At 41.9% G+C, this 18061-nt stretch overlaps 2 protein-coding genes across 2 annotated transcripts; both read left to right on the forward strand.

Annotated features, from left to right (window-relative positions):
• hsd3b7 (hydroxy-delta-5-steroid dehydrogenase, 3 beta- and steroid delta-isomerase) lies at positions 1-8907 on the forward strand. The gene is made up of 6 exons (XM_069676424.1): positions 1-174; positions 1792-1947; positions 3740-3848; positions 5966-6065; positions 6619-6781; positions 8003-8907. Exons 1-6 carry the CDS (start codon positions 15-17, stop codon positions 8413-8415), a joined length of 1101 nt encoding a protein of 366 aa, XP_069532525.1. The 5' UTR covers positions 1-14; the 3' UTR covers positions 8416-8907.
• Positions 8908-10210: 1303 nt separating this feature from the next.
• Positions 10211-18061, forward strand: tbc1d10b (TBC1 domain family, member 10b). The gene is made up of 10 exons (XM_069675914.1): positions 10211-10645; positions 11609-12640; positions 13500-13599; positions 13691-13798; positions 14594-14700; positions 15493-15607; positions 16164-16229; positions 16311-16500; positions 16724-16878; positions 17022-18061. The coding sequence occupies exons 2-10, from the start codon at positions 11616-11618 to the stop codon at positions 17952-17954; spliced, it is 2799 nt and encodes a 932-aa protein (XP_069532015.1). The 5' UTR covers positions 10211-10645; positions 11609-11615; the 3' UTR covers positions 17955-18061.

An 18061-nucleotide genomic window follows, 5' to 3' on the forward strand; every position in this document is an offset into this window, starting at 1 on the left:
CTGAGTCGCGCAGTATGTCTGACAACCGGCAGGGTCTCGTGTATCTGATTACCGGGGGATGCGGTTTCCTTGGCAGGCACCTACTGAGGGTTTTGTCGGAAAAGGAGGACAAGCTGGTGGAGATTCGGGTGTTTGACAAACACATAGATTCAACTTTAAATGGACTCAGCACGGGTAAGACGATCGAAGGCTGTTGGTTCGCGACAGGCAGAACGCTATGTGGTTTTCTGTGCAAGTTTTATCCCATATCGGCAAGGTTACATAGCAAGACAATCAAGAGCCAATGTCGTTTCTAAGTTTATATACGTTTTTCTTTAATTCGGCATTAATACATATACTATTAGAGCTCGTGCTTTAATGAAATGTAAGTCTTTGGAACTGGTTTGCAGCAGCGACAGCACGTATGTGGAATAATGTCAGTTTGCTTCACTTTCTTTCACAGACCTACAATGTATTATACTAATATTGACTATGGTAACAATAACTTGAAAAACTCTGCCACTACATGCCACAGAGTCAGTCTGCAGTGATGACAGCTGTGCGGTGAATCCAGGATAGCCTACTCCCACACATATCCTGTAGCAGGATAAAGACGTCGAGACCTGTCATTGTATCATTTGTTTGTAACTGTTGTTACTGTTTCCAACTGTGGATAACATGAGAACGGGATATGGGTGTGTTGTGCCCGAAGGTGGGTCACATGCTCTCTCACTCTGACATGGGAAAAAACTACACAAAATAAATGAATCAAAAATTAAGCTTGATTTTTTTCCCCAGTGAGAAGGCAAGTTATAGATTACATAAGAAACAGTGTTACCACAGCAGCAAGCATTTTTCCTCACTTATGTCAGGACTGCACCCAACCGTTAATGGCAACTCCATTGCCACAGTGGAAAAGGCTTTGTTCAGCTTTCAGCATTTATTGTTCGACTGGACTGAGGCCTGCTATTGATGAAGGGCTCTTTGGGCCCCTGACATATCAGTTAACAGTTACAGCGTCAGTAAAAGGCCTGTCACTGAAGGCCTCACAGCACAGGGAAATTGAGATCAGGAGTTGTGTGTGGCCGAAGTTAAAGCTGACGTGATTTAGTGGGAACTGAAATCTCTAATAAACATCTGCGTACTTGGTAAAAAAACAGAGAGGAACGCAGACTTCACAACGAGTGTTTGATTTGCAACAGGTTCTCAACTCAATGTTCAAAAGTCCAGTCCCTTTCCATGCCAGCTAAATGCTTCCCTCGTCCCTTGTTATCAGTTTGTCAAGGACGGTGCATTAAATCTAAGATAAACCACAGGTGCACGACCTTAATTTACTATGAGGAGACTAAAACATTGTTACATAAATGAAAGACATAATGAAATCCCACAAAGCCGGTGTGGGTGAGAGTTGGGTGGGAAGATGATGGGTAAGCTGAAAAACACATGTTCTGTGTGGGTTTTTTTGAAAAACGATTGTATCTAAACTGAATTTCCAGAAAATGTACATTATCACAATGTACAAAACAACTACATGTTTGGCTATAAAGATACAGACATACCATAATAGAACAGGACTTGGAAGATGAAAGATGATCCAGATAATTTAAACATGATGCAAGACATAGTTGCATTGTTATCTTCTGTGAAAATGTAAATTAGTTTTGTAACCTCTAGGTAAACAAGTGAGGAAATTCTTCCTGTTTTTCCTGTTTATTTAACTGCCTTTGTAAAGTTCATAGGAAAGCATGCCCTGATTCAAGAGCATGTATTGCATGTCACAGTTCTGACTGTCTCTTCCTGTCCCTCTCTCAGAGTCAACAAAGGTGGTGGTCATCCAGGGGGACATCACAGACTACAGCAGCGTGTTGGAGGCCTCCCGTGGGGTTGATGTTGTTATCCACAGTGCAAGCTTGGTGGACGTTTGGCACAGAGTCCCTGAGACTGTGATCCACTCTGTCAACGTCATAGGTGAGACTTCAAGGGCATGCTGATCGAATGATAACACAAAGAACACAGAGGACAGAAACCTCTGTCAAGGCCAGTAGTCCAGCCTTGTACAACATGCAAAGCTAGCTCAGGATATGGATATTTCCAAAACCAAGATTTCAATTCAATTAATATTCTTGCTTGTTTGTGAGTCAGAGCCCGATACACAAAATGTGTTGCCTTTTCTTTGGCCCGTGCTAAACCCTTCCAAACAGAAAAGCAAACAACAACCCTTTGGTGGAGTTAACAAGGAAAAGGATGTAGAGGAAACATCTATGGGTGTTTCACTTTGATCAATGTTTTATTTCGGGAAACCACAAAACAGTGGAAACCTACACCTTGTCCTGCTTTGGGGGATTTTTGAAGGACTTTACGGACTAAGAATGCCTGTCATTGAGCCCATTCCTGGTGGGACTGGTTTCTACTTAATACTAAAAGCTACATAAGGGGCTTGTTTTCAGATATCGTGCTGCAATTGCTGCTGCTGCCTTCATGCAGAGGACATCTAGAGGATATCCTTATGAAGTGGAATTTTACATGCGGATAACAAACCAAGAAACTTCACAAAGTGAAAATGTAAACGATATTCACTCGTATGAAGACCAGTACAAAAGGGAGTGGTTTGTTTTGATCTCTGTTCCACGGGGTGGTTCAGTCTAGATTCTTGTACAGTATCACAAGAATGTGATATTATCAGCCAAGCCTTGGTCTCAAAGGGTTTACAATGTCTTTGTTACTTTTTGTTTCAGATTACCGTTAACTCCCTTTTTCCCTGGTAACAGAGACAAGTCTCACTCTGCTACTCGGAATTTGTACTAACTACAGGTGGAGGAAGTTTGAAGACAGCTTTATACTTTATGAAGACACTGGTAAAATCTACTTTAGCTCTGTGTTTTCTGGCCTTAGGCTTGAGAACATACCAGAGATTTTAACCCCCCTTGTGAGACAGTGGTCAGATTCAGATCTTCAGGCATGTCAAGTGCCAGAGACATCTGTTACAGGAGTAGACTTTGAGACAAGTTTTATGTTTTTAAACCTCGACAGAACATTTACATATTTTCATGTAGGTCCTTCAAAAGGTCAAAACTTCAACGCGTCTAGTACTGTGAATCTAGCATCTAGGTTTTCGTATGGTAATTGTATGGATGTTTTTTCCATGTCTGTCTGCTCTCTAACAGATGCTGCATAGTTGAGATAGCAAGTTAATGTGAGGAAGGAATTATCATTCCTGTACAGTCCAGCACACTCTCTACTGGGCTGTTTTTCATCCTCTGCCAAACTGGACAACATGTAATTTTTTCAGTGTGTAAACCTCGTCCTCCTCTCCTTTACTCCCTCTGTGACCTAAGTGGGACTTCAAGTCCCAGAGTCTTAATATGGAAAACTGGAAAGACCTTTTGAAGTATTATCTACAGTGATAAGAAGTCTCCTCTTTGCAATGACTATATTTAATTCCACCACATGTCCACTTTCATTAATCAAGCCCAGGTTTGGGGAAGATGTGTTTTCTTCCTCTCAGCGTAATAAAAAACACATGGTCTCTTCCCTCCTTTAAATGAATTTCCTGTTCATCATGCAATTCCCTTATGGGCTGATTTTAATTTCAAGGCATTCATTTTGTTCAGTAGTTGTGGTGAGGAAGGAGCAGTTAACACTTCCCTATGTGGCAAACTCTGAAAACATAGCCGACCTTTTCAAAAGCAGTTGTGGCTTTGATGGACTGAGAATGTGAGCCAAAAAAATGGTTCATCGCCGATGTTTTCTCTCTTTTCAGGAACGGAGAATGTGATAAATGCCTGTGTGGAGTGTGGCATCCAGTCACTGCTCTACACGAGCAGCATGGAAGTGATCGGCCCCAACATCAAAGGAGACCACTTCGTCAGGTGAAGCTCAAAATATATAACATAATGTTTACCTGTTTCTAAACACTGTTTAAATCTATCTGCTGACAAGCGTGAAAGACCAAGTGTTTTTCTCTTCGAGCATACGTGGCTTCTCTCTCAGTTTTGGGAAATGCTTTGGCTCTTTCACTAACCATTCTGTGGTCACTATCTTGTATCCATTCCCTTCATTCTCTTGAATGCACCACAGTGATAAACACAAGGCCTGAACAGAAAAGATATGATTGGGTGGAGACAGAACATACATTATTCAGAGCTCCAGTGATCTTATCAAGGTGGTTCTTAACTCCTTTAGAAAAAAAAACTAGAATGACAAAGACAGGGGGCTTGTTTTTACGTCACACTGATGTTATATTTTCCCTCTGTTCTGTTCTGGCTGCCTCCGGCAACACATCTACAGCCTTATCTCCAGACACAATTTACTGGTTGCATGTCATTATGCAAAAATACCCCTGCTGCTTAGTGGCTATTATTGTCTAAAGCATGAGTTTAAGTTTTCTAACACAACACTCCTGTGCAGTGTTGTTTTTGTTAATTATTAATTTTGCCGCTAGGCTTAGGGTTAGGGTACTCTGTTGACAAAGCCTAAGGCATTTGCATTTAAGCCCTGTATTCATGGCTGTACACATTTGCATTTTGGCCTGATTACTGCTGCATCAGCGGCCCTCTGTCAGCGGTCATTTGGATTGCACGCTGTTTCTAAGCACCGTCTGTTTCCGAGGATGTCTGCATCATTCAAGAGCGTGCACTGCTCTTTCCTGAATACTAGGGGAATGTTTTGGTGAAAGGATGCACGGAAACAAAACAACAAAAACAAGCGTGCAAGCAGAAAGACGGAGATGACAAACAGAGAGTCTGTCTCTGTCTCCCTGTGTTTATTCAGTATATGTACAGGGAGTAGCGTGACAAACACTGTGAGACGATTTATGGGAATGCACAGGAGGGGGGAAGCATCTTTTGTTTTCTGGCTGACAGTCGTTCTAACTGTAATACTTAAAGCTCGGAAATCCATACTTATACCTCTATATGACATACAAAAACCAGACTATCAGCATGAATATTGACTATATCTATGTAGTTATTTTTAATGCCTGTTAGAGTTGCCAAGGGGTTGGTGTCAGTTGAGGTGATTAACAGCACGCTGCTGTTTCATGTTTTTACATCATAGGTTTGACTGTAACTAGGAAGCAGGGTGAGGTTTTTCATCAGAAATATGTACTTACACATATAAAGGACAAGACCCACAAGAAATCAGGCGTACTATTTTGTCCACAGGAGTCAGCAAGAATGACGCCAAATAAAGGTTCCTCACAGTAGCTTTAACATTTCTTTATAAAACTGTACTTTAAGTTTATCATCGAACTTTATGGAAATTAATGGAAGCCAGTTGTGGTCTGGGAAGAGGTTGAAAATGCTGCAAAATCTAAAACACAAAGTTCTGCTTTGAAAGATAATCGCAGTGAATAGAAAAATATCGTTATTGGATTAAGTTGTGGGTCAAAAGTAGCTTCCACAAGCTTCCATATTCATATTGTAGCTTCCATATTCTTCCATTTGCAATCAGTGATCAATTTGATTTCTGCGGTCGGATTTAAGGGTTTGGAATCCAGGCGAATCAAAAATGTTATTTATGGCAAACTTCCAGCATCCATCTGCCATGAGCGAGAGTCATTGCATTCTTTTACATGCTGTGTGTATGTTTGATTGCACGTGCATTTGGGTTTGCACGTACGTAGCTTCAGCCGTACCTGCGATTAATGGAATTCTTTCTGGGTTTGTAACACAAGATGTTGTCAGCGTCTAAGAATTAACCTTTGTCTGTTCTTGTCTGCCCGAGAACTTTAAATGCAAACAAGCTGAGATGAAGGTCACAAAAAGGATCCACGGCTACATAAAAGTCTACTTAATTTTATGATTTATGTCCGCTTTAATCTCTCTGTATATTTCCCTCCCTCTGCCTGGGCAAGTCTCCTCTCTGAGCTACAGTTTTCCATTTGGCCTCATTCAAACACATTCCTCTCATGCATGTGGAAGGGTCAAGAAAACACGTTCTGCTTTCTCCTGAGTGCTCCACTGACTGTTTGTTTCTTTCTCTACAGGGGCAACGAAGACACACCCTACAATGTGTACCACACTATGCCCTATCCAAAGAGCAAGGCAAAGGCAGAGAAAATAGTGCTTGAAGCTAATGGCACCAAGGTACCAAGGTTTTACAATATTCATTTGATCAATAAATGTGTTCTACATTCTCTAGAGAGGTAACATTTTGGAGCCAAAGAACAGTAAGGCAGATTTATGAAAGCACGTTTAACTGTTGGGAACACTTTACAGGCACACTGTGGACACTTAAACCGTAAACAACACTGTTAATATAAGAATTATAAAAGCATAATGATGCAATGGAACTGATAAAATCTGCAGATTGACAATTGAAAAAGTATTTTTTGGCATCCAGATATGTTAATTACGATATATAAATGAGTAGTGTAATGCTGAGTATAACTTGGTTAACACATTCTAAAAGCCGAGCTGTGTTTTGCAATTGTCTTGTGTCCGTTTGGCCTGGAAATGGCATCACAAAAATACTTCTTTTGCAACTTTGCCACAGAATGCTAGCTCATTCCCCTGTGGTCTTGCTGTGTTGTTACTCAAGCTATTCACAATTCTAACAGAATCTAACCCTTGCTTTTACTTTTCTGTGCGCCTCCTGTCTGATTCAATACAACAAATCCTGCTTTTGTCTCCCGTCCAGGTGAAGGGTGGAAAGTGTTTATACACATGCTCTCTGAGGCCGACGGGGATTTATGGTGAGGGGCACGAGCTAATTAAGGACTTCTACAAGCAGGGCGCTCAAAGAGGGGGTTTGATCATCGGGGGTGTCCCAGACGAAACTGAACATGGGCGTGTTTATGCAGGTAAAATTACTTTTTATGAGTCTTAATCACAACTTTAAAGGCAAGTCTCTTCAATGTAACCTGATAATGAGCCTCTGTTCTATTTTAACTGTAAAAGCAAAGGTCGGTAAAGCCAATTGAAAAGAAGAACCTGTTAAAACCTTATTTTCACACCAGGGCCGAAAGCAGAAGAACAGTTTTTCAGAGTCAGAAAGTCTTTGTATTTGAGAGTTTACACTTCTACTAGTCCAGACAACAAAATAAAATACACTGAAACTTTCTTAATTTTACTCCTCAATAACTGCTTATAAATGAGTGTAAAGCAAATGTTCTGTAACATCAGATTAACAGATAGTAGAACATGACAAACATGATTAGTGGGTGTAATCCCATGTAACAGCCAGCATCTTCATGGCAGTATGAACGCATCATTCAATAACTCATTTTAAATTCGCCTCAACATGATATTTTTCGTACTTGCAAGTTGTTGTTCATCTGTTGCTTTTTACCAAATAATGAGTAACAGAACCTGCATGTGAGCATGAGTAACAGTCAACAGTGGGCTTTCTTAACAACCACAGCAGTGTGGCTAGCCCATATTAGGTCCTTGTAAACCTTAACTATAGAGGATGCAGGTTCCCTATTAGTACATGCTACACTGTAGATTTTTGAAAATTGTAACATGCACTTGTGACGTTAAGGATGTTGTCACTGAAATGTGGTCAGAGGTATAAAGCAACAAACAAAACTCACTCAAGTGATGTAATTACGCACATTCTCAGGGATTTAAGGGATATATTTTTACTTTTACAACAGCACTGGTTAAAGTCAAGATTATTACCCACTTAGACAATATTGTAATAAACTAAACTCAACAAGTACCTGAGCTAGATATCTGGAAGAGAGAAAACCGTGTATGTTCAGTTTTTAAGACTTTATTTTACCAAATACAAACATTTATTACTAACAGATCCAAGGATAGTTTGGTGCTGATAGGTATCTACTACCGTCTCTCATTCTTATACAGTACTTAGTATAAGTCAGGAATTCAGCATCTAATAACTAATGTTACTGTTTAGAAATAAAAAAATGAAATGGTTTGTAACTGTGTAAGGGTGAAAATAACAGTAGTGACAACAAGACATGAGTCTCCTTTTCTGACACTCAAGCACTTTTACTGCCAAAGTATTTTTAAATACTGCTCATTCAATCTGTTATTCTCCCACTTGTTTGTGTTACTAGGCAATGTGGCATGGATGCATGTACTTGCAGCCCGAGCCCTGAGAGAGCGCCCACAGACGGTTGAAGGTGAAGCTTTCTTTTGCTACGATGATTCACCCTACGAGAGCTACGAGAATTTCAACATGCTGTTCCTCTCTGCATTTAATTTCCGAAGGGTCCGCATGCCCTCTCTTGCACTATGGTTCCTGGCTATATTTAATGACCTTCTACGCTGGATACTTAGCCCCTTTACTAACTACACACCGTTGCTGAATGGTTACACATTCGCCGTTGCTAGTACCTCCTTCACTGTCTCCACAGACAAAGCCCAGCGCCACTTTCAGTACCTCCCTCTTTACGACTGGGATCAATGTCGTGCCCGCACACAGAAATGGGTCGACACATTCCCTCTGGATAACCCCAAAAACTCTTAATTGGACCCCAACTACTGCAACACCCATCAGAAGCTGCTACATAGACATGCACAACTCCAGATGTATTTGTAAAGGAGTGTCAAGCTATTAGGTGGCAGCATATAGCAGAGAAAGCACAGTATTTATGGTGAATAAAGATAATTTCATTATATTGTTATATTTGTGAAATACCGAAGTATAACATTTGTAGTTTAGTTATACAGGAAACATAATAAAAGCATTTGTTCAGATGAGGCAAATATGTGGAAATCCTTGTTAAACAAATAAGGATGTATTTTTGAATTCCACTGGATTGGTTTCAAGAATGTTTGATGAATACAACCATTTACTACATTTTGTTGAGAATGTATTTACATAATAAACATTCTTAACTTTTTGATTGTGACCAATGTAAACACAATTTACAGGCATTAACTACATGAATATGGTCTGAATATATGTATTTAAGTAATATATGTTATTGATATCAATATCTCATTTTACATAATTTAAACAGTGTATACATTTTTGTAATAACATTTTGAGAAATATATTGCATGTAGTTGTTTTTTTTTTAAATTTTTATTAAAGATAATTTATTATATTCTATGTGGCTTTGTTTTTATTTTGCACTATGTTACGTGGCAGGGAGAAGCAGCATTTTCCTGTTTTTTTTTTACATAACTGATCCGAGTGCTTTATGTAATTATCATGATGTGCAGTGAATGTAATAATGAAAGATTGTTCAGCCTGTGAAGACCTGACTAAAGATTAGTTTTGTTTCAATGTGCACATGTGTCATTACCATATACAGTACATGTGGTTACTTGGAGCTCCCCACCCCTGGTTGTCCATGGAGACAACGAACTGTGCTTACCCACAGTGCAAAGGGTTGAGTTCCACTCCATACTATTGTGGAAACTTGTCTTTAGATTCTATGACAACCAGCTGGACAGCATTTATTATATGAGTAAGACTAAGTATGAGGGAGTTCCCTTTCATAATGTCTTGACGTCGTTCCAGTTTGCCTGGGTGTCCCCCATTTCTGTGGTTTTCCATGGCAATCCTCAAAACATTTCAACACGCCCGCTAGTTACAAAGGGAAACAGAGAAATGACTCATTATCCCCAAGCTAAACATTTCACCACCTCCCAAAACAAAAGAAAACAAAACAGAACAATTAAAGTTTGGGACTTTGGTAGTTAAGACGTATCTATTGTGTTGTCTTCTTAAATAGGCCTACAGCATAATACTGGTGATTTCTACATTCACAAGTTAATTGATCACATCTGTAAACATGAATCTAAAAAAGGCGTATTATTAAAGGGGATTGCGCCATCTGCTGGTGTAACTTTGACTGCACGTAGGTGTACAGAGTTGACTGATATTTCGGCGTTTTTGTTATTATGATGTATTTATGTTCCATGTCATTATATTTTAAATTTGGGAATTGTCTTGTCTTTTTCTAGATTTAAAGTAACACTTTTGTTCGTTTCATGAAACTTCTTTGTTAAGGGTGCTTTACAAATAAATAATAAATAAATAAATAAATAAATATATAAAAAATAAATACATATCCATGCTTGGACTGTAAGGGATACTGTAATAAATGTGTGTGGTTATTGTAAAATCAAATTACATCAGAGGGGGGAAAAAATATTTAAAGAAGTGTTAGCGTATAATGCAAAATGCATTGAGTTAGCATATTTCTGCTGGTGAAGGGAGGCTCCCGTGCGGGGTGCGTGCGTGTTCTCGACAATGTTGTCGGGAACACGCACGTAGCTGTCAGTAGGAAATGCAGGCTGCGGGTGTTGGATGTACCCCTACCGCTGCGTTTGGATAAATTAACAAAGAATATCATTTTTGTGTCTGAATTAAAACTATTTAGAGGGTTGCGTGTATTTGGTGAAAATGGGTGCAGCTAGTCCGAATTTCTTACCGTTGTAACGAACATTCATCTTGCTAGCTAGGCTAATAGAAACAGGACACTATCGGCGCTAATGCTAATAGTTACATTAGGCTAAAATAAGCTAACTTAGCTAGCTGGTAACTTAGCCAGCTACCTCATCGGTAGCAGGACATTCGCTCTTCTCGGTCCTCACCCAGTTCAACGGTTCCTTCTCCGGTATAGCTTTGTTTTCTTTTCATTTTACGGAGGAGGTTGCGGAACCGGAGCTGTGGCGGGGAGACGTGCGAACAGGAACCACCTGGCTATCCAGGCGGACGGATCACAGTGACACACCGGTCGTGGGTGAGTTGTGCTGCGGAGTATAAGTTGTAATTGACCGGGGCATTGGGGTGGACAAGGCCGTGGCCGCTGCTCGGCCAGGGCCTGGCAGGCTGTGAGGGTGTTGACTATTAGCTATTAGTAAACAATTGCTTCTGTGTGCTGAATCGGGAAGTTGAGACGGCCCGAGAGAGGCCTCTAGAGAGGATATGACAACAAAGTGGCTGATGTTATGAGCTGCTAGCATTTAACCGATAGCCGTTTGGAACAACTACAGCAGGCATTAACCTGCTTCGTCAGCAAACGGCTGGATCACCATGGTTGTCGGGGTGCTTTGTTATTCATGTTAAATGCAATTGTACCGGTACATTATTAGAAGAAACGGTTATTTCTCTGTCAACAGTTATGTTTTACTGTCACGCTGGCCAGACTGCTAATGTAGCACTGTTGTAAAGCGAAATGTTATAGTTGATATAGTCATAGTTTATTGATTGTTAAGTGTGATGTTTGCTGAGGGCAGAGTTGAATGCTTCAAGTGCTTTCCTGAAATAAAGTTGCTTAATGGCGCCCATGTATGTATGATTTTCGTTTCTATGTGGCAGGAGAGGAAATATAGCTTGATACATTACTTGCTGTAAACATTATTATCGGCACAAGCAATACACCTGAATGTCACATTTAAGTTACAAGTATAACCGGTAAAGAATTGTTTGGGGTTGGAAAAGCTGAACATGGCATGTTTAAGTATATACATATTGTCTCCCAAGAATTAACATGACCTAGTTTTAAGAAGAGAAAGTAGTTATAACTTTAAAATTCCATGGTTGTTGGCTTGTTAATAATAATGTTTGCATCTCTATAAATTGTAAATTATGCTAAGTGAATGTTTATGTTCAGGTTTTGTTTATTATAACTGGTTTGACAGAACTGTAGCTGTTTCTTTGGCAAAAGCAAACTTACCTCCACTTTCTTTCTCTCTTTATAAAGGAGAGATATGAGTGGAACCATGGCTGAACTCTCCACCCTATCTCCATCACCACCTGCACTGGGTGATCCACATGCAGCTCCTTCCATCCCTCCATCCTCATCAATGCTTCCTGCTCCCAACAGCCCTACTCCAGAGTCTGCCAGGGAAATGCCCTCACCCAAGTCTTCCCTCTACAATGACAAAACTTTGACTGGAAAACGTCCTGCAGCACAGCTAGGGGGTTTTCCCTTGACTCCCCAACCACCCCTAAGTCCTCCCAAACTCACTGCTGAGACCCTCCTTACGTTATCGGTACAGGAGCCTGCTCCACAGAGAGAGGAATCAGTAGAGGCAGATACAGAAACTGAAGCTCATGCTTTGAAGCAGGAACCAATGACCAGTGACCCTGCAGCTGCAGAGCTCTTGAATACTGAAACGGAGACCAACGCACTGTTAAGTGAGACATCAGCTCAGAGTGAATTACAAATAGCATCCCCCTCTCCAGATCTCAATCCTGGTCCTAATCTGTACCCCAATGTGCATGTTACTCACAATCCAAATCCCGTCATGGATGATGGTCAATTTACAGCTGGCCAGCCCCAAGCCACCGCCAATCCCACACCTGCGCCTCCTGCATCCCGCGATACAGCAGCAGCATCTACAGCTGAAGAGGAGAATCCCCAGCCACTTGAACAAGCACAAAATCCTCAAAGTCAGCCTCCTCCGCTTTCTCCAAAGCCGGAGATTCCCAATGAAGTGAAAAAAGCAGAACTGCCCAGCACCCCCACCAGAGCAGAACACCCCAGCCCTACTGTCCCACTAATCAACGAGCCAGCCTCTGCCTTGCCTCTACCCAACCCCAACCCCCGGCCGGCACCTGACACTCTCAGCTACCTGGAGTCAGCGAGTCTGATGTCGGGGACTTTGGAGTCTCTATCTGGGCTGGGCGAGGATGGCAGCTCTGTGGGCTCAGACTCTGAGATCAATGGCCTGGCTGTCAGACGCACTGATAAATACGGCTTCCTTGGTGGGAATCAGTACAGTGAAAGCGGGTAAGTATCAGGACATTAACTAATGACTCACTCCACCGGCCACAGTGCGAAATATTGATCATCCACTGTGTGATTCCAGTATGTCTCACAGATAGGTCTTACAGATTCTTTAATTGGACACATCTTAGGTGTGGCTGTTTGAAGGATGGGAAAAAGACACTACTCTTTTATATGATAGGTTTCCCTGTGGACAAGTCGCTATTTGCAATGTGAGACATCATTAGATTATGGCCAAAGCATCGGTTACACAGATGAATGTAAATCCTGCTTGTCTATCTTCCTTTTAATCGGTCACTTTGCCCCCCTAAACCTCTAATTCATTCTGTCATCCATCTGCCCCAAAGAGATCTTCCTCTCTTCTCTTCACCCTCTTTCCTGCCCTCCTCTCTTTCTCTGCCACACTAAACACATCTGTCCATCCTTTATCTCCCTTTGGTCTGACTCAGATAATGCTGAGAGCGTTTTTGTGACTCAATATGTACTGACTGTGTGTCTCTGTGGTATCAACCCTCGCACCCATCTGTTCTCTTCCTCCCCCTTTTTCAGATTTTCTTCTACTTTTCCGGCAAGCTAATTGCTCTTCCACTGTTGAATAATTAAAATGTTATTGATTTACCATCAGTAGTGGCAGTGCATTCTGGTCAATGTAAAGGATGTCCTTTATTTTAGCAATTCAGCATAAGGCTGTGCAAATGAATGTAAGAGTGAAAATTAGGTCATTTATTTGTGCCATCAGATAAGATTTGCAAATCTCTATATATCAACATTTGAGAGTGCAGTGTTGAGGATTGTGAAAAGAAAAAGAGTACTTCCTGTTTCTGTCACTGATGAGGACATTTTTTATTTTACACTATTGCAGGGAAAAGGAAGTTCGAATTGAAGTTGCTAGACAGAGGGAGGTCAAATGGCTTGATATGTTCCACAACTGGGATAAGTGGGTCAAACATCGCTTCCAAAAGGTATGCATGTCAGCCTTTCAGAAATATTTGGATTGGTATACCCGACATAATGCCAAGGCTGATACCCTATGTGTTTGTTTTTATGTTATAGGTGAAGATCCGCTGTAGGAAGGGGATCCCATCATCTCTCAGAGCTAAAGCCTGGCAGCTGCTGTCCAACAGCAAGGAACTCCTGGATGCTAACCCTGGAAAATTTGAGGTATCACTGTGACCATATGGTCTTTTGGATTTTACAGGAAGGCTGCAAAGTATAACCAAAAAAAAGCATGAGGTCTAGGATGCAGTCATCAATTCACATAGACACAGTAATTCATCTTTTAACACAGACTTTAAAAGGCCAACAGTGCCTAAGATGAGGGTCACTTTCGGGAAATTTCTTTGAAGCCAGAATTCGGTAACATTCCTCCCATAAGCCGTTATGCATATTTCCAACTGTACACATATATTTAAAAACACTCATGTCACCGAAACCACAAAATAGAGATATGTTCTCTTTTTATGATGGTCCTCCACAAATATGCTTACAGGGTAACATGAACATTGAGTTACTTTTATTCTTCAAACAGCTCCCTTCATTCTTAAAGTTTGTTCTAGCTAGGTTGAGAATATTTAAGGACAGTTAAGAAGCTACAGTATTTAGATTTAGTAACTGGCTCAAATGTATAGGGAAGTTGTGGCTGAGTAGGGCAATTTCAACTTCAGGGGTGCTATAGGTGCGCAGGCGCAGACCTAAAGAGCTTTAAGCCTCTTATCAGGCCCGGTAATCCTGCCTGTCAGGGCCCATGCTGTGTCCACGTTGCAGGGGGGCCTGGCCCCAGCTGGGCCCGGGTCCCAGCAGTCTGCTTAGTACTGTTTTTGTTGTCTGAGGCAGACTCTCAAATGTTGACTTATACAGGGCTTTGCAGTCTAATCCCCTATGAGGGCTAATTTGGAAACTGACTTTATGAATTAACAAGAATTTTTTTAAAACCTTGTGTCTACTTTTTCACTACAGGAGCTGGAGAGAGAGCAGGGAGAAGCGAAATGGCTGGACATTATAGAGAAGGATCTTCATAGGCAGTTCCCCTTCCATGAGATGTTTGCTGCACGTGGTGGCCACGGGTAAAAAAAACACTCACCATGTAGTTAAACACCCATGATTCACAAGAATTAAACAACCACAGGGGTCTTTACCTGGTCTGTACCTATGTACATATACTTTATTTGTCAATAACCCCTTTAACCCAGCCTGTTCAATACGGGACTGTTGCGCCTCTGTTATGCCTTTCAGTCTGTGTAAAAGGTACAGAGGCAGAATTGTCGGACACAGTTGTTCCGCATTGGTGGAGGTAATAACAGAAGCAAAACAATGTGTATGTAAATGGCGGAGCCGGCAGGACGGAACATCGCTGTTTGTGTGTATGTGAAGCTTGCACTGTTTATTTACACTTCGTGTCCCTTTTGCTTTGGCAACGCCTTAACGGTGTGTAACATCACACACAGGGACAGCAACATAACAGCGCTGTTTGGTTCAGTTTAAAAGTATAAAGGCAGCGTAACAGCAGAACTTCATAAGGGCAATGTTGCTGATTTTTTTTTGTTAAAAGGGCTAGTAAGTATGCATGATTTATTAGGGGAAACCTGTCTGTTGATGACATGATACAACAAAAAAAAGTGTAAATTAGAAAAGAGAGAAAAAAATAGCAGAACCATTAGTAGTTCAAAAACCAACAATGTCAGAAAAGAAGGTGTAGTGTCTACATAAGCTGCAGACTTTTAATTATCTTTTTTTAACCCAGTATCCCATTAGTTTGATTTGCATTGTGCAGCTCATGAGTCAAAGGTAGCTGCATTAACTGGTTAAGTATTTTAGTGGATTTGGCCACTGGATCATTTTGTTGTTTGTTCCTGCAGGCAACAGGATCTGTACCGGATCCTGAAGGCCTACACCATCTACCGGCCTGACGAGGGCTACTGCCAGGCCCAGGCTCCCGTGGCTGCAGTGCTGCTCATGCATATGCCGGCTGAGGTGAGGGCTGGAGCGTACTTATTTAAGATTGTGTTTTCTTCCTTAAGCAGATACAATAATCAAGAGACAGCTTACAAGGAAAAGAGGGTGGGTGTGCAAGCGAGCAAAACAAGCTAAAACTATTTGGTTCTTATTTAATTTGAGTTACGTACTAGATTATAAATAGAAGCAGACTGCAAACTGATGACACTGCTGAAACTACATTGACTAGACTGAAACAACGTACAATATGTTCTGCATATATCAAACGTTTGTGATACAAACAGGGCTCAAGTTACAGCTGAATCGCTCTGTAACAGCAGGGATGACCTTACAGCAGGAGTCCACATAGACCTTCCATATTTGTTTTCTGACAGATGGGTGTCTGTTAAAAGGTTTTATTGTTGTCACAGTTTTAACTGCAGATGTTTTCTGTATAACAGAAAGACAGTGAGGCTGTGTGTGTAATTACTTTTATATATAACTAAATCACAACACAGCCTTGCCATCTTTTATGCACAACAAATACAACTAATGATTTGATAATAATGTCTAATAATTCGACCTTGTTTTCCAGCAAGCTTTTTGGTGCCTCGTCCAGATATGTGAGAAGTACCTTCCTGGCTACTACAGCGCTGGACTGGTGAGTGAATGAACTAACTTGCGTCTGTTTTTGTTGATTTTTTTTGGCAGATTTGTTGACTCTTCATTTCTGTCTTTTTAGGAGGCAATCCAACTGGATGGCGAGATCTTCTTCTCCCTGCTGCGGCGCACGTGTCCGATGGCGTACCGCCATCTCAAGAAGTTCAAGATTGACCCGATTCTCTACATGACTGAATGGTTCATGTGCATCTTCTCACGCACTTTGCCATGGAGCTCAGTACTGCGTGTCTGGGACATGTTCTTCTGTGAAGGTACCATCATCATATCCACAATGTAAAGTCAGCTCTCATTGCTCTGTTTACCCACATTTGCCTCGAGTTAGTGATGAGTTACAATTATCTAAGAAGACGTTGGAACATTTTTTTTCCTGTTGTAAGTGTAGTAGGAAGTATAAAAACGTGTTTAAAGTGCATATTCAGGTTTCATTATTGTTCTGTAGTTTGACAGAAACCTGACTAATGTGTTTTCCTGTAGGTGTGAAGATAGTGTTTCGTGTGGGCCTGGTGCTACTGAAACAGATGCTTGGCTCTGTGGACAAACTTCGTGAACTACAGGGCATGTACGAAACCATGGAGCGTCTAAGGAACATCTCCCCTGACACTATCAGAGAGGACTTATTGGTTCAGGAGGTTGGTCTCTTTCTCTTGGCTTCATAGACCTGCTTCTGTTTTTACTCAGTAACACGAGTTATGAGTCACTTAGTCCTGCTATGCTCAGTCTACTAATCTTCACTTCCTCTGTCTGTTTTGTCCCTGTCTGATCTGACATTCAGATTGTCACACTCCCAGTGACAGAGGCGCTCATAGAGAGGGAATGCAGCATCCAGGTAAGGAAGTGGAGGGAGTCCAGGGGGGAACTGACACATCAGCCAATGCGGCGCCTCCACGGTACGAGGGCCATCTTTGAGTACAAACGCCGCGCAGCCTCCATCAGCTCTGGCGGCAGCTTCTCTTTCCTTGGAAGCTCGATTCCTCCGCCAGGACCCCTCAGGGCTTCTTCCAGCCTCCTCTCGCTTCCTGGCTTCCGCAAGTCTAAGGGTCCTTTCCATTCGCAAGCCAAGAAGGGCTCCTTCTCAGGGCCGTCAGGAATGGAGGGCCTGTCGCATCACTCCCCGCCTGCAGCAACATCCAGCCCAGGGCAAGGCCCCGCCCATAAACCTCCCATTCCTCCAGGAGCAGGCCAGAAGCCTCTCGCACCCCATATTCAGAGCCCCTTGGTCGGGGGTGCAGCTGCTTCATCACGCGGGTCTGCTCAGGCCTCAGAAGGCGCCTCAGCACAAGGCCAGCCTGCTTCTTCGGCCCAAACACAAAGCACAGCACCACCACCACCCAGCACTCTGTCCCCCTCCCCAATGATTGTCTCCGAGCAAATTACTCAGACAATCCCCTCTCCTACTGCAAACAACGCCCCTCTGCCGCCATGTCCTGATTTCAAAAAAGACGTGCCGCAGGTGGCTGACGCCCCAACTGGGGAGGAGGAGGGAAAGAAGAAGAAGAAGAGCAAAGAAGACAAGAAGAAGGAAAAGGAAGACGAGAAGAAAAAAATGAAGGAAAAGAAAGAAAAGGAAAAGGCAGAAAAAGAGAGGTTCAGGAAGGAGAAAGAGAGGCTAGAAAAAGAGAAGAAGAGAGGGGGGAAGAAAAAGGACAAAGGGGGAGGAGAGGCCGGAGACAAAAATGGAGCTACAGCAGCGAGAGATTCGGCCTAGTTTTTAACCCCATCATCAAGGATAATAAAAAAGGGACGCTGAACAAAAGAAGAGGTCGGGAACAAAACCCCCAGAAATAAAGAGTGATTAATAAAAAATAAAAAAAA

Source organism: Semicossyphus pulcher, unplaced genomic scaffold (assembly GCF_022749685.1).
Source record: "Semicossyphus pulcher isolate SPU_LCO1_2020_fin unplaced genomic scaffold, fSemPul1.0.p SCAF_25, whole genome shotgun sequence".
Classification (NCBI taxonomy): domain Eukaryota; kingdom Metazoa; phylum Chordata; class Actinopteri; order Labriformes; family Labridae; genus Semicossyphus; species Semicossyphus pulcher.

Excerpts from the sequence above, each read along its gene's own strand:
- hsd3b7 (XM_069676424.1), top strand. The coding sequence starts at position 15 with ATGTCTGACAACCGGCAGGGTCTCGTGTATCTGATTACCGGGGGATGC. Across the intron at positions 175-1,791 it reads TTTAAATGGACTCAGCACGG|AGTCAACAAAGGTGGTGGTC; the intron begins GTAAGACGATCG and ends TCCCTCTCTCAG. Across the intron at positions 3,849-5,965 it reads AAAGGAGACCACTTCGTCAG|GGGCAACGAAGACACACCCT; the intron begins GTGAAGCTCAAA and ends CTTTCTCTACAG.
- tbc1d10b (XM_069675914.1), top strand. The coding sequence starts at position 11,616 with ATGAGTGGAACCATGGCTGAACTCTCCACCCTATCTCCATCACCACCT. Across the intron at positions 13,799-14,593 it reads CTAACCCTGGAAAATTTGAG|GAGCTGGAGAGAGAGCAGGG; the intron begins GTATCACTGTGA and ends TTTTCACTACAG. Across the intron at positions 15,608-16,163 it reads TCATGCATATGCCGGCTGAG|CAAGCTTTTTGGTGCCTCGT; the intron begins GTGAGGGCTGGA and ends CTTGTTTTCCAG.